Source organism: Opisthocomus hoazin, chromosome 2 (genome assembly GCF_030867145.1).
Source record: "Opisthocomus hoazin isolate bOpiHoa1 chromosome 2, bOpiHoa1.hap1, whole genome shotgun sequence".
Lineage (NCBI taxonomy): Eukaryota > Metazoa > Chordata > Aves > Opisthocomiformes > Opisthocomidae > Opisthocomus > Opisthocomus hoazin.
In genome coordinates, this window is record NC_134415.1 from 103,051,497 (window position 1) to 103,072,691 (window position 21,195).

General features: G+C 37.9%; 1 protein-coding gene across 2 annotated transcripts in view; it reads right to left on the reverse strand.

The window, feature by feature from the left end:
• Positions 1-455: 455 nt before the first annotated feature.
• PRIM2 (DNA primase subunit 2) overlaps positions 456-21,195 on the reverse strand; it is a 128,474-nt gene continuing 107,734 nt past the window's right edge. Inside the window, exons 12-13 of one of the 2 annotated variants that reach the window (XM_075410636.1) lie at positions 7,845-7,913; positions 456-1,732 (exon numbers count right to left, since the gene is read on the reverse strand). In XM_075410636.1, coding sequence (XP_075266751.1) covers positions 1,505-1,732; positions 7,845-7,913 — 297 coding nt within the window. In that variant the 3' untranslated portion in view covers positions 456-1,504. The remainder of the gene's footprint in view (positions 1,733-7,844; positions 7,914-21,195) is intronic. The other variant, XM_075410645.1, reaches the window with a different exon arrangement.

A 21,195-nucleotide genomic window follows, 5' to 3' on the forward strand; every position in this document is an offset into this window, starting at 1 on the left:
TCTCTAGAGTCCACGTGGTGGAATATTACACACATTACCAAAAACATTTTACTCTTCCTTCTTCATTGGTCTGGCAATTCCACATTACAGCCAAATAATGATATACATAGTGTGGTTTATTCACGTTGCGTATCTGTTCCTTCTTCCCTTATCCCTACCGACTTATTTTGCCCAACTCTTTAGGCTGTATTTCTTTAAGGATCAGCACTTGGCCATGGATGATTTGTTTATATCCATGTGGCCTCTGACACCTAAGATCACAGATTAATTCATTCTACACAAAATAACTACTTCTTACTAGCCATTAGCTACAGAAACACATCAAAATCATTATAATAAACATAGGCAGTACACCACGCAATTGTACAAAGCTAAGCTGACATTTGACAGCTGCTGTTACAGCTAAAACCAAGCTTCAGGTAGGGCATGATAAGCCCAGCAAAATCAAGCTCAGCGAGTCTTCATGTGAAGGCCTTGCAGAGTTCATACAAGTTACTAGCAATGACAATACTGTGTTTGTGGTTTCAGGGCTTTGTCGGTAGCTAGGTCACTCCCCACAGAGTGGGTAATGTTGTCTTGTAACTCCTTAGACATCAAATGAAACAAAATTCAGGCCTTTCAGATCCCCGGGAAAATACTCTAACAGCGTGACATAAAATACCAGCCCTACTCGGAACTTCCACACACCGCACGGTGGCTGCTGCTCAACTGAATGCCATTCATGTGTTAGGTGACTTGGGCTTTGGGGGAATGGGTGGGATTTAGGGGACCCAAAGCTGCACTCAGACAGCTGTTCAGCTTAGCAGCCATGCTCAGACACGGAGGAAACTTTAAAAGGAATTTACGCTACCACGCTTTTAGCTTCTTCAAGATGAGTCAGTTGGTAGAGCATCAGCTTTCTGGATTACCTTCTTACATACAGGTGTATAAACTCTGCTTATGTTCTATTTCAAGCACCACAACCAGCTCTCTAAATTTAGTGTCAAGGTACACAAATTCGGAAGCCGATTTCCCTCAGCTCCTCGCGTAGAAAAGAGACAAACTCCTCCAAAGGGTAATTTTTATCGTAAGAACTCCTACTTACTTACCATCCAAATACATCTAAAAAGAAAATACCACAAACTTTAGCTCTGCAATTTATTTATTAAGAAACAACGTATAAAAGTGACCACAAAATGGAATAAAAATATTTAAACATTTTGAAGAAAAACAAAAAAGGTAAGTCAGAAAAAAATCACTTACTAATTGGGAAGGTACTTTCATTTCCCATCCTTCAACATGCCACATAAAACAGCATCCTAAAATAGCGAGAATAAGTACTGGACCCAATTACAGCTTCAGGATCTATCTTTCTTTTCTTCAGCCTATTCAAAGCACCAAATGCCTGTGTCTTCCAGGTAGTGAAGTGCATATTCTTTAGCACAGAGACAAACCCAGCTCGAGAAGGGAAAGAATGAAAGGGAAAAAAACAAACCAAACCAAAAAACCCTTGTAACACAGCTGCTTAGTCTTCAGTGAAGTACGCCTCCAGTCCCTCCAGTTCTGCATCAGCTGTTGTAGTTGAAGAGGTGGGAGCAGAATTTGAACTTGTGCTTTCCTGACCATTATTTTTTTGTTGAGAATTTCCTGAATTACTTGGTTCCTTCTTCAGTTCTCTACCACCACTTAATAGCCTTTGACTCTCTGTAAAATACTGATTAGGATGATTCAAAGAGAACCCAATGTCATCAACCTGCACATAAAAGGAAAGGAATGCTGAGTTGTTATGTTTATTTCAAAAAGTCATCTTTTTCACATTCAAGACAACTTTATTAGAAATTTAATAAGTTCCAATTTTGTTGAAGAAAAAGACACCAGTTTCTAAATACTATCTCAGTAAATATTAGCATGACACAGACTTACTTCCATCACAAAAATTCTTCCTTCATGTCAGAAATAAAATGACTGCTTTGGCATATTCAAACAATACTTCACATTGTTTTTGCTGTAGTAAGAAAAATATCACCCCATAACACATAAAACAATATAAGTAAAATCGCATACCTTTACAGATGTGGGACAATTGAACCTACACCTTAAAACAGGATTTCCCTTCCCAAAAAGGGACTGAGACAAGTCTAGAGTGCAAATGGCAGTAGAGAATACCACTACAAGTTGTAACAACTGCACAATATAAATCTAGATCTAGAGTATCCGTGTGAAAATGTGAATGGAAACAGGTAGCTTCACCTCCTTCCCTGTTTTCTCCAGTAGCCACAAATGCAATATTTACAAAGCAGCAGGCTAAGACAGAAGCCCAGTAAGATCAAGCTTATCCCTGCTCCATCAGCACCAACATCAGCATCCTGAAACCAGATGCACGACCAATACCAAAGAACACTTAGTCTTCAGTGGAAAAGAATACAGAAAACTACTGTAAGGTGCAGCATATTTTTATTGCTCCTTTCTACTTAGCAGGCACATCTTTCAGCTCTGTAATTATCTGATAAATGAACGTTCAATTCATGCTCAAATATTACAAATCAACCAAGCTTTCTGTTTTCAAAGTAAACTGTTCTGAAATATTCACCACAAATCTCAGTTGTAACCTTTGTATCTCTTTTCTGGGGCTCAGAAGTTGGAAACGTTTACTTTAAAAGGTGCTTCCACCTCCTTTCAGGCAATCTGCACCTTCTACCTGCCTGTCAGTTCATGTGAACACTAACATTCAAGAAAAATACTGCTCTTAACAGGTGGAAAACTTCCCAGGCCTGAGACACAAGAAACCAAGGAAGACTAAAAGCTGTACACCGGTAATTGTCTGCTCCCACCATCTTCCCTTTTTTCTCCCAGAAGGGTGAGGGCAATTCAAGCACAACAAGCACCTCTGCAAACACATCATCTCATAAGGACATACACTGTGGCTGATTTAATATGCCAAAACCCATCAGTTTAAATTTCATTCACTTGTGAAAATTCACAAAGCAGAAGATCAATGTGTGCTCTAAATTACCCCCTGATTAATTGCATTACCACCGTCTACCTTAGCCGCATCAGAAAATGATGATGTGTATAACAAGATCCAATTCAGACACGAAGAAGACATTAGCAACTGTGGTAACTGACCTTGCTTGAAAAAAATCTTAAAAATAAATGTGTCCTGGTTTCAGCCGGGATAGAGTTAATATTCCTCCCAGTAGCTACTGTGTTTTGGATTTAGTATGAAAAGAGTGTTGATGTTTTCAGTTGGTGCTAAGAAATCCAGGACTTTTTTCAGTTTCCCATGTTTGGCTAATGAGCAGGTGTGCAGGAGCTGGGAGGGAGCACAGCCAGGCAGCCAGCCCAGGCTGGCCAGTGGAAATATTCCATGCCATAAATGTCATGCTCAGTTTATGAATGGGGGTTGGCCGGGGGGCAGGAATCCGTGAGTTCTGCAGGTTCCGAGACTGCCGCTCTGGGACAGGCTGTGCCATCAGTCATTAGGCAGTGAGAAAAATTGTATTGTATATTGCTTGTTTTGCATATTTTTAATTATTATTATCATTATTCTTACTATTATTCCTTTGCTGTCTTATTCAATTGCCTTTACCTCAACCCACAAGATTTATCACTGCCAGCTGCCAGGTGAAACCACGACAAAGGGACAGGCCTAGAACACTAATTTGCTATTCAAAATAAAAGGCACAAAGAAAAAAAACCCCAAAACTAAACCCAAAGCCACCACTGAGTTTCCTTTCAGTCTTATCTGGATGAATTTCACCCAGCCAGCTTTCATCCATGCTGCAGTTTCCATTATGTGATAATTAAATTACTTCTTTACACCAAAAAGGCTTAAAAAGGAGCGATACAGTAAAAAGCTGGCTTTGGTAGAAGCAGCTCTTAATTAGTTTTGGCTTTTTTAACCTTAAAATCTCATTTTTCTTCAGACAAATTTAAGATTCATTTTGTAACTCTTAATTTCTTTCTAAACCCCTCTCTCCCCAACAAATTAGAATACGCTGTAGAGGCAGCTCACTGTATGACTGGAGCCTACAACCATGTTTTCAGAGGTGATTGACAGTATTTGGCTAAAAGCCATTTACAGATCATCAGTTAAAATCGTAGTATGATTTCATGTACCATTTCTCCTTTTCAATCCTGAATGCTACTAAAATAAAGCTCTGCCGGATGAAGCTTAGATGACTATTTTAATTAAAAGAATTCTGCCCATTCATACTACCACCTTTTTTGAGAAAAAGGGGAAGTTTTGTTCATAATCATCATCTCCATTTGTGATACAGCGATACATAATTCTGTTCTCTGTAATTTTCAACAAGGTTCAGTGAGCTTTTCTCTGAATAAAAATATTCTGCTCTGGTTGGAAATACACAAGAAATTCAACCACAAAAATGGAGGTGAAGCATACAGAAACTTCCTGTTTTTTTAATGTTAGACTGTTCATGTTACTTTATGTAAGTTTTACAATGTTTTTACCTGATATAGATCAAAGCACATAAATTTTAAAAGCCTCATCATTAATTTAGCTGTAAGTTACCTAAAACTTACTACCAGAGATAGAGAAATTAGATTTCTCTAACAGCTTTATCCATTCACACCTGTAAATCAGTCAAAAATTTAAGCTTGCAACATGTATTGACCCAAGTGAAAAGGCCTGTCACTTCGGACTGAACTGTTTATTCCATCTAGTAGGTGACACTAACACAAGACATTTTTTGGATTCACCATATTTTGCACATACTGGCTTTCACACAAAGTTTAGTTTTGTTTTGAAAAACCTGAAGCAATCATTTTGTAGCTGTACTATTTTTGGGTTTTATCCAAGAAGTTTTAAAGTGACAGCTGATAACACTACAGCTGATAACACTACAGCTGATATTACAGAAAAAACATGTGGAACAATCACGGTGCTACAGTAAATTATATCAATTAACCACATCCCTGTAAAAAAAAAAGCTGTAGTGTTCTTACGATTTGATGACAAAGGACTAAGAAAAATTGGGTTTGCATATGTTTTTAAATAAACTGCTCAAAAGTGATTCTTCTGTACAAGACACTCTGCTATGTGTCAGATTTCATTTAATTCTTAAAAATACACAAGGATTGCAAAATATCAGTACTCGAGAACAAAATGTTTAGAGATAAATATTACTATATAAATAATCAGCTGTTAACAGCTGTAACTGTAACAAATAACTAATACGGCAATATTCATGTAAACAACGTTAACATCATTAGTTCCTTCGGAATATAACTTAGTAACACAGGCATTAGCCAGTTAGGCTTTCTTATTTATTCGTAATGCTTAGGCTCTAAAAAATGGTGAATTCATACACAATCAGATTTTAAAGCACTAATTCTTTCTACAGGCACGCTGTCAACAAGAACATTTATTTAGCCTTCTAGCAGTTCATAGCTGATATCATCAATCTCTTTTACTTGACTGCATATACGTAGCCAAGATCTCCAAACTGTTTGGATTTGAAATATTTTTCTCTATTTTGAGTTGCCACCCAATTCTACCAACTACAGTAAAATAAAATCTTGCTACTATTGTGACCGCGAAAGGCATTCCTCGTTACTCTGACAATTTACTTTGTGTTATGGTTACACTGCTTACGTTATCAGGGTGTCTCATTTCCACTTTACATACATTGCCTTGTGTCCTCACTTTAGTACAAAACAGAAACTTACCTAAGAGGGACAATCAACCTGAAATAGCTTATTATGAACTCAAGCACACATATTAGAACACTTATGATGCTTTCCATATGGCTTAAAATCCAAATCTGACCATGACTTTAGTATTTTGGTAGCGTTTGATTGAATGCTTACTCTAGTTACCATATAAACATAGTTTATTCTTGATTCTTCTTAAAATATGATAATGTTTGAAAATATCTACCCCTACAGGCCATTCAGCCATACTTCTATCAAGTCAGAAGACCTTCTTTTCTTCACATATATAGGACATCTTCTCCTGATCAAATTATGGTGGTGTTATTTAGAAAACAACTTTCCCCAAAAGGAGTATGCCCTAATATCCCAGGACTTGAAAAATATGGTAAAACCATTCATGCACTATACATAGCACTTTCCCACACTTATGGAAAGACTTAACAAATTGCAAACGTGTACATTTCCTTAACTCCTTAGTTCCTGCCTGAAGACAATGCACTGGGCCACACAAACGACACACAAATGCTTTTGTTCTGTGGTTGTGAGATAGTGAAGGGTCAGGAGAAGCATAGCATTAGACCCACTAAGCCCAGTTTACACAGAATATGCAGAGAAGCAGCTTTTAGGTAACCTGTGCTATTTGAACCAGTAGCACTGAGGTGCAAAGACACACCCCCATCCCCCCCAAAAAATAGATCTAAACATTCTCACTCTAGTCCAGCTGGATTTACTAGCACAGTCGTAGTGCCGAGCACTAGACTACTGAAGCCAACAGCAAAGCTGCTGCCAGCACGAGTATAAGATGCAGTAGAAACTTGAGAGGCTAATGGGGAGGAAATGCAAGAGTCCTTAAGTAGACATAGTGTGCAACTGACTCTGTGACCTTAGAAAAGTATTATAATCTTAAACAAGTCTCCACTACAAAGGCATTCATAGTAGATCTAACTCACATACGCACCGTAACTTTCAAGAATTCTAGGTAACACTAACAGCTCTGCACATACAGCAAAAACTTTCTCAGTAAAATTTTTTTACACAATTGAAGCTGAAATTCTCCATGTGAGCCAGTCCATTATTTCTAGGAAAATTGTACGTAAGACTGTTCACCTATTTGAAGAAACAAATCAATGTTGTGCTGAATGATTCCTCAGAACTTAACTGAAAAGCTATGTTAGTGATATACAGGAAAGCAACGGTTTGAGTGTCTGATTAGGTGTCACCAGTTTCAGAGACACATCTTTTGACCACCCCAAGGAGAAAAAAACAAACAAGTTTGGCAGCTAAATTCTCTAAAAAAATTGCCTTCATGAGCATGTCCCATTCAAACTACAGAAAGTGCCTTTCTGTGCGTTCTGCATTCTCTCACTGAAGTAAGAGACTTATTAACAGCAAAGCAGAAAGATGATTCTTAGTGCAAACAGCAAAGACAGATATTTATATTACCACAAGACTGAAAAAAATAACGGTCTTCTGGAATTTGCCATAGAAGAATGGAAAGACAGCTTTCCTAAAAAGCAACAGATCTTCAGCACTGTGCTGATTTAGCCTTTGGTGACTGTCAGCCTTGGGGTCTACAGTCATCTTGGGAAAGTATTTCTACTGACTTAGCCTTACACAGGGCAAGTGTTATCTAAATTTCAAATTGTAGATAATTTTCATTTTCCTTCCAGATTATTAGACCTGTTTATCATTTTCTAAGACTGAAGCAAATGGGAAAGCTCTGAGAATGTTCATCTTGATTTAAAAACTAATCACACATGACTAAACATGTGAAAAAATATCAAGTGAAAATTAACTATATTAACTATGTACATGCTGGGAGATTAGAGTTTTAATTACACTTTTTAAATTTTTTTGTCTGTTTTTTAAGGTATATCTCCAAATATCAAACTCGCATAACAGGTTAAAATCCACAGATCTGATTAAAAACAGGATATTTAAAAAGTTAAATAGCTTGAAATAGACAAAATTCAAAAATATTGACATTTTCAGGAAGAAAGCATAACCTTTTACTATATCTTGTAATGTTCAGGGTACTAATAACATCAATATATAAATGCAGAAAAATACAAAGGAACAATTGTTGAAATGAAAATTAAGAAGGCAAGACTGCTTCATATATGATTTCCAAGGCCTTCTTCAAGACAAAGACAGTGATAATCGTTTAATAAAAATTAGTAGCTACTCACATCATGCGTCAATTCAAAGTACTTCTGACAGGCCAGCTGGTAATGCATGCCCTTCACCAATTCCAGGATCTATACAGAGGTAGAAAAATGTAACAGATTCAGAAGTGGCACACGTACATCTTGTTGATACTTATCATGACAAGGTGTTTCACAACAACCCTGTATAACAGCTCGTGGAAATTTGCAGCACATGACATATTTGACATCTGTGTATCCTACTAATAACTGACAACATTTAGACATATTACAGTTCTTTAAAAATGCGCTGGCTACATTAAAAACAAGATAAAACCACGGGAAGATACGCCTGGTCCTTAAAGTGTAATTTCAACACTCTTAAGTTCAAGAATAAGTTGAATCTATATTTTGGCAATATAATTGTGACAGTTATTGTCAAATGATCATATTGCAACATCTCTTCCATAATTGCAGACATAAATCCAGTAATTCAAGTGGCTGAGGCATGAAGCAATCAAGGATATGATTTGTATTTTTATTTTCCACATTATCAGTTCATGCAGATGGAGAATAAAATACTACTGTGCTCCCATCAAGAAAATTTAATGCAAATCCTTTAGACAAGTATCTGTGAGAGGGGAATGCTTTTACCTTCAATCAGATTTGTCCTTTTTGAAATGAAGTTATTTCTAGTCAAGCTCAGCAGAATATGTGAGTGAACAGCCTGTTTTGAACACCTATTAGGAAAATCATGCCATCTTTTGTAAATACAATTTTCTTCCCAGTTCTGCTTCAGGTAATCTCTTCTGCGCTGCAGAGAGTCCCATTCTTATCACCAGAATGCACTGCCAGTTGAAATATTGTAAAGTTTCATCACCTCTTTCCTCCTTCATGTAACCCAAACGTATGCTCTCTCTGCTTACCAAACAGAGAAAATTGCTGGAATTAAGAGATAGCCTCAGTGGAAGGAAAAATAGTTTTCAAGAAATGTTAATTTCAAGCCCCTTTCCCAAGGTCGACCTTTGTGTCTAACACAGCAATACACTCCAGCTTAAATCCCTGCTGTACTCATTATTGGATGCCGCCTTGTATTTATTGACAGATGTATAAATAAATTACATTTGCTGAACAGCTAAAAACAGCAACACACTGCCAAGAAAGTACTTAGCCGCATTGTTTCCCTCTAATAGCCCAACTGATGACATTTCTGTCCCTCTTGCCACCTCCTGTTAAATCATCTGTAAAAGATCAAGACCAACTACGCAATTAAGTCTGAAATCTGCCACTATCTGTGTACATTTTTTTTTCACCTCCTCCCTCCTTTGAAATTGACTGAAAAAATTAGTGTACCATTAAGTAGTTAAGGATTGAAGAAAAACTCATCTATTCTAACCACTTCAATTACGTATTGCGTTACGTTTTCCTGTTTGTCCCTTACAGTGAAATCTATGCGATGCAAAAGAGCTATCTCTACTTCAAGTAAATGCTAACCACATTGTATGCATTTTTTTTAAAAGTATTTTTCACATAATTTGGAGTAATGGTCAGCAGACCTATGTGTCTGTTGGTCAGCTGAAAGGAACATTCAAAATGTTCCGTAGCATTCAGACTTTTCTAACCTGAATTTTCCAGCTGAAATCAGTCAACTAATTTAATGTAGTTCATAAACACTTTTGGTTTTCTCAAAATTATTCATTTAATCAAGACTACACTTAATATAAATTATATAAATAAAAAGTTCTCTAAATCCAGGTGTAAATATATTTTAACTCTCAGAACCTCCAGTGAGCAAACAAAAACTCAAGTATGGACAGATTCTGAGTATAAACCCCAAAAAATTAAAAGCATCGAGGTTCTCTCATAATTTGAGAGAACTTTTTGAAAAAGGTGATCAGCTAAAAGGCTAGTAGTCTTTCTGCAATTTAACTTTTGATCACAGACCACAGTTATAGCTGCTTTTTGTGTCAACGATGCCATTATCCAACTACCCTGAAAAGCAGAAAAGGATTCTCAAAGCCAGCTTTTGATTCACTAATTCACAGTGATTCACAGGATGCAAGATCAAGCTGCTGTTGTCTTCTCTGACAGCTCAGAGGAAAAATGGTAACTTCAAATGACAGATACCACACCATCAATGATGACAGAACAAAGGGGCACTTACAGGAAAATTCCAGTTTTGTAGGAGAGATTATTCTGAACAAACTCTTCTGAAATCTAGCCCACTTAAGCCCTTGACCCATCCTTTGGAAAATCCTGACCCCACCTTTATGGTGAAGAAGAGAATTTCATTGAATCAATGCTACTGACATATGAAATTTGTAATGGTCATGTTATCAGAGCTGGCCTTGAGGGACTTTAAATTCTTAAAGAGCAACCATGTTATCTTGCAGCAGCTCAATCTTTATTGCCCAGCTGCACTGCCATTTCACCAAGGAACTACTGTCCCACTCCCTTCAGACTCCTTCTCAGACCTCCCAGAGGCTGCTATTAGGTTACCACATGGATTTGTCTGCTGTACTTTCCTGACATCGATACAGTGCTCCATAGATCAGACGTCCACCAGAACAGACCAGAGACTTTTATCCGGTTTGTTAAATTTATTAATGTATGTGATTGCACTGGCAGGCATCATTTTACTCCTGCTCCTTTACCCTCTCCACCACGTCACCTCCCCAACTTTGACCGGTTGGCCAATTTCAGCCAAATTTGACAAGCAGAGACGATACAGCTATACAACTCCTACATGTTGATTAAAAGTTCTGGTTGGGTAAAAAAGCCAGACCAACATTGTGTCTCATTCAGAAAAAACAAGTTATAATTCTGCTCCTACTCATTCTGAGAGGCAGCCAGAAGACAGCCATATGATAAGCCTGATACTTGGCACATATATAAGTTTAAATCGGCCACAACACAGGGGACCAGGTTCAACTTCTGCATATATGATAGGGTTGAGGAATAGGGGGCACGTTAAACACATCCAAAGAAGAACAGGTTTAGTAGATTAACTGGCTTTAACAGGGGAAAAGTTGATAAGAGAAGAAACAAAAAAAGGTTAAAAATTGCAACAGAATGGAGCCCAGCTAGAAACGAGTCCTCTATGTGAGAGAAACTAACAATCCTCTCTTTAAATAAAACAGAATTATCATTCATAATAAATATTATCTTTCCTACTACATTTGTGCACATAATGAAAGGAAGCTTGCAGCTGTTTTTCACTAGTGGTACCCAGAAACAGACCTCCACTCAAACCTACCTGAATTCACACAGCAATCTTTTTGCCTCTACATACATTAAGACATTTACACTACATTGCTTTATTTTGCAAGTAAATGTACACACTCAATGACTCTTTTTTGTTAGTTCTTAAGTGCCTTTTCTTTTGCTGCCATCTGCAACTTGCTTTTCTGCTGCTGCTTTGCTAACTACTAATGAGGTTACGATGATGTTTGGCAGCTGTATGCAGCCACCTGCTTTATAGATCCTCGGCGTTCAAAGCTAAGATGCTGCATAGCAGGATAGCTGGGGCTCTGTAATTATCCACTGTTCTTTTCACTTACTCAAAGTTAGTGTTACTTGAAAATCGCAGAATTAAGTTTTTTCAAAATTATAATCTTTCTACTATAGATTCAGTTAAGTATGGACTCATTTCTAGCTTTATTTCAAAAGGCGACTGAAGATAGGATTGTGTGCAACTGCTCGAGCACATCTGAACATGTTCCAGTTTTGTTCTCTTTCAGGCCAGTTTGTGACCATCTCAGCACTAAGTCCTGGCCCCAGACTCTCCAGTGCCCTTTGCCACCTGGACGGTATAGCCATCTGTCCTTTTTGCTACTTTCAGATATTTCTTACATATTTTAAACCGATTTTGAAGGTTTCATGTTTAGAATGTATGCATGTATAGCACAATTGTCTCAGATTTAAGCTGTTTTCCCTCAGGGACTTGCTTACAGGCTAAAAAAATCATTGTTACAGCTTTCCCAGAGCTCCTTTTCCTTTTATTACTCTTTGACTTGTCTTCTGTAGTGGAGAGTACTTGATCGCATCGTGTTCAGCACTGCACATGGAAATACTCAGGGCACCATAACAGACCAATTTCTCCCCTGCAATTTGCATCACGACTCGCAAGCAACAAAACCTAACTGTGTTCTAGCACACTTTAAAAATTGAAAGAAAGAGGCAGTCATGATCCAGAAGAAGGTATTTTATTAATGTCTCTTAAAAATACCTGTATTTTTTCCTCCATTCTTAATGTATAGGTTTTCTAGCCTGAAGTTCTTATTTCATGTATGTCTGTAATGAACTCATTAAATACTAACAGAAGGGTAAGTGAAAGTCTGAAAGACAAGAATATGTCAATACATGCCCATATTTCCTGCAGCAACCCCTGGGCACCTTATTAAATGAAGACGGACATTAAATAAAATTGAGTTAATCATTTTAAAAGGCAACATCTCTCATGCTAGTTGATTTTGTTTCCTTAGTGGTGGGCTATTTTTCAAAGTTTTATACAGTCATCTGCTGAAAGTCAATGGTGTGAGCTGCAAATGCAAGCAGGGTTAATGCACCTGAGTATTCCACTTCTCTGTTTTCATATAGTTTTAAAATAACGCTATAAAAATGTGTATTTTACGATTAGAAATTTTTTGGCTAGTTTTCAGTGACACATTTTCATTTAACTGGTAAATCCTGCATGAGTTTACAGCCACCTATTTCAAAAGACAGTCATGCCTGGTTTTAGATATGATAGATAACCCACATTCCTCTGTTGCAATGCTATGTCAAAGTCTGGACTATTACGAAGTATGAAAGCAAGTATCTGAAATACTTCAAAAAAAAAAAAAAAAAAGAAAAAAGAAAAGTTTACAAAGAAAAAAAAGTGTTTGCTTCGTGTACATTCTAAGTTTGCAACATAACTGTTTCAAGAACTATAAGCTGAAACATTTTTATTTCATATGTTCGTTCTTTGTTTTCCTGTTTCCTCATCCTGAACTTTGTTTATCCCTTTGACTTTTTTGTGTGCTTCTTTTTTCCTTCTTTCTACTCTAAATAAAAATTTCATGAGTAGTTTAATACACCACAAATTGAAGTTGCTGAAGCGTGAAGACACAGCCCCTAATTCTGTCCACCCATTCCTGCCAACTGAACACGAACTTCATTCCTCTTCACCTTCCCCAGGTAAGCGTATACTTGGATAATTTTTTTAATCTATTTTACCATGTAGTCCTAAGGCCAGTGTAATGAAAGGAATGGAAACTCAACAGGCAGGGATGAACAAAGTAGAACTGCCTTCGACACCAGCAGGGCCCATTTAGGCTAATTAACTGCTCATGAAACTGAAGTCTAAGATTTGACTAATGCATTTAAATACTTCTAAATTGGACACACTGAAATTAATGCCATTCACCTCTAACAACAGCAAAAAAAATACGCATTTTAACTCTACTGTTCCTATCATTTGCCCCAAAAGGCACGTTTGACTGAGCACAGGTTGCCCAGAGAGACTGTGAAGTCTCCACCCTCAGAGACAGTCAAACCCGCCTGGACATGGTCCTGGGCATCCAGCTCTAGATGGCACTTCTTGAGCCAGGGGATTAGACCAGATAGCTTCCAGAGGCACCTTCCAACCTCAACCCTACTGTGACTCGATAATAAACAGTCACAACAGCACCTGACCATACATTTTTGTTACATCCTTTTGGTGGTTAGAATACAAAATCCAAACTTTAAGAAATATATTTTCTAGTTCAACCATCTACCTTATGTACTTTCAACTGTGCTCTATGTATAATAAAATCTGTGCACGTACTCTAAAAGTCTTCTGTTTTCTTATAGTTTTTTCTTATCAAACAGGTTAGCTGTGCTTCTCACTGTGTTTCTGTATGTCTTGCATTCTCTCAAGTTTTCCTTTCCTATGCTGGTTTTTTTGTTCTGCTGTCACAAGCCCACTCACCAGCCACTAGTCAACGCTTACACTTTTTTCTTACCAGTACTTAAACCAGATTTTTGAACAGTCCACTCTTCTTTAATTGCACACAGCCTTTTTAACATTATAATCTCACATGACAATAGCCAGATATAACATGTTATTTCTAATACCTCTTTCCATTTATCAGCAATAAACTGAAGACTGTGAAAACTTAATAGTCTGAAATACTGTAACTCAAATTTTTAAAACAACTAGTTTAAACCATGTCATGTTAGGATGGTGTCAGTAACACTAACACAGCACCAATAAACACGCGCTAAAAAAGTCAGGTGGCAGTTTTAATATCAGAAAAGAAAGCTTAGAATTGGCTGGTTAAATTTGTAAATTCGTAGTTGTATTCATTCAGCTTATATGCAAAAGTAGTCCTAGTGAGATCAATGACCAAGTTTGTTCTTGAAAAATAAACCAAATACAAGACAATTAAACAAGGCACACATTTTAGCTAAGAAATCATAGAAGTGTAATGTCAAAATACAGGGTCTACAGAGCAAGTCAGAGAACGTATAATCTCTGATAAAATGGGGAAGACATATTCCTAATTCACAACTACTATTCTCAAAATAATGGAAAGGCTGAATGCTGTCTCCTATCAATAAATGTTCCCCATCTATAGATAACATGTGGACACTTCCAGTACACAAATCTACACCAGAGTGCCACAAAGATTTCTTTTCCCTATGAAGTTTCCCTGAATAATCTTAGTTTTGAGACTTACACTGTCCACTTTGAAAGACTGAATCATTTTAAAGTATTTACAAGTTTTTATATAGTAAAGACAGTAACTATCTGAGAGATTTTGGACACTGAACAAGTGGTCTTAGCCACCAATATGAATGATATACAATTTCTGGATTCAGGCCTAATGCTTCTAAAAAATTCTTCGCAGCAAATGTGTAAGGGTACCCTGTTTTATGACTTGAGTTTTAACAAGTTAATTTGTGGTGGGATTCTTTCTCACAAAATCTGTGTTCTAAGTAAAAATGTGAATTTGATGAAAAGAGGTAAATTAATAAATATGAAGTGTCATACGGTATCTTCATGAATTAAATATTTATTATAACTATAAGCCAAAAAGGACAAGACTTGGAATTACTGAAAGAAATTTTAAGGGACTTTGGTGTACCAAATGTCACTTTAACAATAAAATTAGCATCACATAAGGTTTGTTTATATCATGAATACCAGTTGTTCTTGTATTTTTGTATCCATTTTATATTTTTCCACAATAAATACTGACTTAATAAAAGACCCCTTACTTAAACAGTACTTGCTCTTATTTAATCAGAACTTATACAAGCGCTACCATGAAGACGACTGATATTAGGGCAACATTCTTTAGCTGCAAGTGAAAATATTATTACAACTAGCAATCATGTAAAACTTTTCTGGTATTAGATCATCAGAAGGAAGGATGTGGGTTGGCTTATTTTGGTTTGTTTTGGGTTTTTTTCTGGTTTGGGAATCTTGTTGCTTGGTATCTGGGGTGGGAGGGGGGTGTTGTTCATTCATTGAAATATACAGCCATATCAGAGGCCTGCGCACAGATCAGCTCATTTATTTCCATCTCTGTGAAGACTCTCCAATCCCCCCAAACACTAAATTTGTTAGAGAAGATTGGTCAAAGCTCAATGACTCAATCAAAACCTTTAATTTAATCCAATTATGGAAAAAAAGTAGTTTTTTAAATTAGGAGAATGATTGTAATAGAAAGAACATTCTTTCTTCTGAAGTTATCTACTGTTCATTTGCATAAGCATTCTTCCCTAAACAAAAAGCGGTAAATGGAGCAAATGCAAAAAGGATGAGTCTAGACCCTCTATTTCTCCTGACTGTAGAACCAGAATTTTTTTACCACCTTTTGCTATTGTGATAGAATTAAATTGGGGAAAAAGGTAATTTCTCCAAGAAAGCATTCAGAAACAAATCAAAGATATTTTGAAATAACTCTAATTCCAAGCCTATCATATCTGTTTTTCTATTTGAGATATGTAGGCAACACATTACAGTGCATTTAGTACAGCATCACAACATTTATCTCAACATATGCTTTAATCTTTGTATTCAACTCGATTAGCTATTGTCAAATCTGGTTTCATTAAGATTTTACCTGATTAGGATTACACTAAAGACAGAAATGATATGTGATCGGAAATATACTATAAATTCAAATGCTATACAATCACACATTAGATGCTAAGCTAACAGTATTACTTCTCCATGAAGCATTTTTAAAACAAACAAAAAAGCTACTATCACAAATAAACAAACAGCCTAACCTAAGGAAAATGTGACACAAATACAAGTTAAATAATTCAGTTTTTGAATAAACATCATGATTAATTCTTTCTGCTTCAGGCTATATAACAACTAGGCAAGACCTTAAAGTCACGTGCTGTATTCCCTCGGGAAGATGACTTCAGCAGGTTCAACCTCAGCTAAGATACAGCCTCAGAAAATCTGGACTGGGATAGCAGGCTGGATCTAGATATTTCACAGCAAGCCGATTCACATACTCAAATGCTTTGATCACTTTTTTCATTACTGACTGCACTGCAAAATCACCCCAATGAAAGCAGTCCATTGCTTAGACTAACTTCTGAAGTCATGTGAGGTCTGGCAATATTTGCTCTCACTGTCATCCCAAGGTCCAGCTTTCTATTTTCACACCTCGCCTGTGCACAGAGCGCCCTTTGGAAAAGCACTGTGAGGATGCAGTTTGTTTCCACTCAGACCAGCCAAATGCTTTATCTGTATGAAAAAAACCTCAGGAACTTTCTGGTCTTATGAACATAAAAAGAAAAGGTGTACTCTTTATCTCAAGATTATGAAGGACAGCCCTAGAAACAGAAGACTGAGAACAGCACTGGAAAACCAACCATCTTGGGTAACACTGCAACCCCAGGGGCTGGACACTAGCCAACATTCTGGCTCATGTAATAGCCATGAGGAACAAGCTTCACAAACAAGAAAGGGGCTGGTTCATGGACTTGAAGGGAAGACATGCGAGTACTCTAAAACAAGAGACTAAAATCCCACTGGGAGATCAATTCATGACTACATAGCTAAATCCAAAGCAAACATTTGGAAAACTATGCATCATTCACATAAAAATCGACAGGTCTGATAAATTAAAAATTTTTAGTAGAGAAGGGCAGAGAAGTTAAAGAACAGCTCCACGTTCTTCAAATCCAAGAAATATCCCAAAATAAGCAAGATAAACACACTGAAAAAGACTGAAAATAACATTAATAGATGTATTTTGGCAGTGTCAGACTGAAGTATACACTCTTGACGTTGAAAAAAACCCAAACCCTTGACCAGAGAAGAACGCAGTTCACCACAGAGAACTAACTACCATCTACACTGGAAAACCAAGTGCCTCAAGGACACCTGAGGCCCTTCTTCAAAGTCCTAACAATAAATTCCAGGAAAAGGCAAAGGCCTCTGGTTCTGAATGGACAGATAGGGAAAGCCCTGGAACCAGAACTGAAATCAAGGTGGAGCACAGATGATTTGAAAAGAACCCACAGATACATACAGCTTAAAAAACAAACACAGCAAGGGAAACACATCCAGACGAACAGGCTGCTCCTCGCAATTTTTTTCCGAAACAACCAAACCCACCTGAAGTAATTGCCAAGACAGTGGCCTGGATTTCACTATTCAAGGACCTTCTGAGATACCCTGTGAAAGTTATGGGAGAACTAGGAAAAATTATTACTTATATGGTTGCTGATGTGCTACAAATCCAAATCTCCTGATGGTTTAAAGCACTGTGAACTAACTTCATGGCACATAAAACACTGTCACTTAGGAGTCTATATTCCCTTGATGAACACAATTTATTCAGGAATAAGCCATGTTTTTTGTTCTGACAGACACCAGAAAGATCATTAGAGAAACACATAAAACGTCAAAAGAGCACTGTCGTATGACAACCCCTGGGACCCTCGTCAGCAAAAAAAAAAAAAACCATCCTCAAGATTAGTTTGTCAGCATGACCTTGACGAATATTAAAAAATGTTGTGAACAAATGGAAACACCCTCAAACAGTAACAATTCTGATCCAGATCACTGTGTATGAACTGGAGATAATAAGGATTCAACAGCCAGACATGAAAAATAGAGTCCCCCAAACAAGAAACACAAGCCTCCAGGCACTGCTGCTAAAGACATGTGCTAAATTTCTGTCAAACTTAGACCTGAATATCTGTATTCACACTTGCACAAATTAAGGTTAAGACATCAGCTCTGTTTCATTTTGGGTACAAAGCAGCCACCAGTGCAAAATTCTTTGTGCATGACCTGAGCTGCTATGGGTTCTCCAGCTCCTCTGGCCAGGACAGGACCAACATCCTGACTACACCTCTGGAAGACCTGATGAGCTTACAGTCAACTTCTGTTTCAGAATGAGAATTTAAGCTCAGCAGAGAACAGCAAATGTTGACCTTTCAACAGCTTAAAGTGAACTTCTTCACTTAGGAGAGAAACATTTGTTACTGCTCTTCTGAAGAAGCGTGATGTGCTCGTCTCACAAATACCATTTGCCCAGAAGAGTGCCCTGGAGTATCTTGTTCAACAAAAACTATGGGACTGTACAGAAGCTTCAACAAGAACAAAAACACTTGGTGAGCACATGAATCGAACTGTAGGTGTGAGCTCTGAAGATCTCATGACCTTGAGCATAGACATGCTTCTTGAGACCTAGCATCAAGATGTCTTATAAAAATCTCATTTGTTTCCATGACAATGGTTATATGACAGATTTGCACATTGTCAGATAAACACAGGAAAAATTTTAGAGCAGAAGCCATTCACCCAGGAGGTCTCCTGGGTACAGATGCTGGCACATTCTTAAAAAGAAGCATGTCTTCTGCTTATAGCATATGAGTAATCCGTAGTTGGCTCCCCAGTTCAAGAAAGATGAAGAGCTACTGGAGAGAGTCCAGCGGAGGGCTACAAGGATGGTGAGGGGACTGGAGCATCTCCCCTACGAGGAGAGGTTGAGGGAACTGGGCTTTTTCAGCCTGAAGAAGAGAAGGCTGAGAGGGGACCTTATAAATGCTTACAAATATCTCAAGGGTGGGTGTCAGGAGGATGGGGCCAAGCTCTTTTCAGTGGTGCCCAGTGACAGGACAAGGGGCAATGGGCACAAACTGAGGCACAGGAAGTTCCGTCTGAACATGAGGTAGAACTTCTTCCCTCTGAGGCTGACGGAGCACTGGAACAGGCTGCCCAGCGAGGTGGTGGAGTCTCCTTCTCTGGAGATACTCAAGACCCGCCTGGACAAGGTCCTGTGCAGCTTGCTGTAGGTGACCCTGCTTTGGCAGGAGGGTTGGACTAGATGACCCACAGAGGTCCCTTCCAACCCCTACTATTCTGTGATTCTGTGATTCTGTAGCCTTGAAATCATTTAGTTTATATGAAAAAAATATTACCAAATAAAACAAAAATTAATCTCCTAAAATTTAGACACCACTATAAGCGAAAACCTACAGTTCATTTTAAGGATTAGTAATATCTCAGAATGGACAGAATTGGTGAATTAAAAAAAAAAAGATTCTACCATTCTGTTGCAACTACTGTCAGCTGAAGGCCATCTTCCTAACAAGGCAAAAAAGGAAACAAGTACCAAAAAATTAATGAACACCTAAGATTAGGTGTTGCTGAGAGACTGGGTTCTCACAGAAGAAATGCCATAGCTAAACCTTTGGAAAAAGACAATAAAAACAAACATTCATGTCTGAAGGTGAAGGATTTCTATGTAGCCAGCTGCTGGTTGAGTCAGTTCAGAAAGTGGTATCTTCTCAAGTCCAGTAAATTACTATAAATTACAGGTAAAAATCACGTATTAGGAGAACAGTAACTTTGACATACACAAGTAAAAAAACAGTACCCCAGGCCACAAGTTAAGCCCAGCAGAATGTTTCGTGATGTTAATCAAAGACACCCTCTTAAGAAATGAGCAGGAATACTCTATTTCTTGAAGTCAAACATGAGGTAGTTCAAACAGGACTGGGATTTGGACAGCAAACTTGACCAGATTTTAGAATTAGAAGGTCTCAGTGTACTGATCGAATCCTGGGATTCCACAGTGAAGTAGCCTGATACAAAACTATCCCGGATTTTTTTTGTGCAGCAGTATTCTTGCTGAAGAGAAGTATCACAGGAAAAGCACAGAACAGCTTTTCCAACTAAGGATCTGACAGCAGTCACACAATCTGTCCATCCCAGGAACGCAAATACTAGCACTTCTTGCTGGATTTCGAGACGGACAGTTCAATTTTGGATTCCTCCATTCATAAATGGTGATTTCTAAGATACCATTCCACACTGCTTGCAATCCACTAAATACTTAAGTCCATGTACTCGTGCATATGTTTGGTTTCACTACTCAGCACATTACTTTCACAGATCTTGCAGTGTTTTGCCAATACAGAACTTGGTAGTGATATAATATTTGCTGTAAGCAGGGAGGGCTGAAAGAATGAATTGATTCAGGAACGAAAGGTCCGGTGTGCTACCTTTCAATGTGATTTCCAGAATGCCGTAGTTTGCACTCAACAGGGACTGCAAGTCTCCGAGCTTTCATTTTAATTCCTTAAAGCAACTCCTTAGCCACAGAGAAGCATGCATCACCACTAATCTGAAAAGCAAGAGTCTACTGTTCACGTGGTCTGACACCTGTTTCCACTGCAGGGAGTCTCATAACTCCCTCAGTGTCACCCATCAACAAGTAAGTTGGAAACCATTGAGCAAACAACAGTTGGTTCAAGTTACTTTTGCACAGATGTCATATAGGGGCTTGTAAAACATCCAAAACTGAATTTTCAAACTGTCAACCGTGAACCTGCTAGCTAGCTGCAGCTGGTATGGGCTGGTTGCAGATTTTGATAACACCAGTGCTATCAACATTCTGCTCGGACTAAATCCAAAACACAGCAGCTACTGAGAGGAAAATTAACTCTATCTCAGTTGACACCAGGACAAGGAAAAACAACACTTCCAATACTCAGCAACTATCACCAGCATCAGAGAAGACTCTAAAAAGACATGGTCTGGACTGAAGGATCCTAAACCATTATTAGTCATGCAAATGTTACTGGACCTTGCAAACATAGCAATGAGGAGTGGTAGCAGTAAGATCTGTGCGACATCTTGGAGACAGATGTGAACCAATTCTCTTCCTCTTCTACTGAGTATCTCAAAGATTGTCAGATGTAAAAGATCAACTCCTCAAAATCCAGTCACAGCCAACATTATTTTTTATCCTTATAGTTTTCAGGTAGAGAGTGTTTTGCTTTGGGTTTGTTTTGGTTTAACACTAGGAGTGGCCACTGCAGAGCCCTGTACCCCTGACGGTGCTTAAACTGACACCACAAAATTCGTGGGCAGCACAGTGTCCAT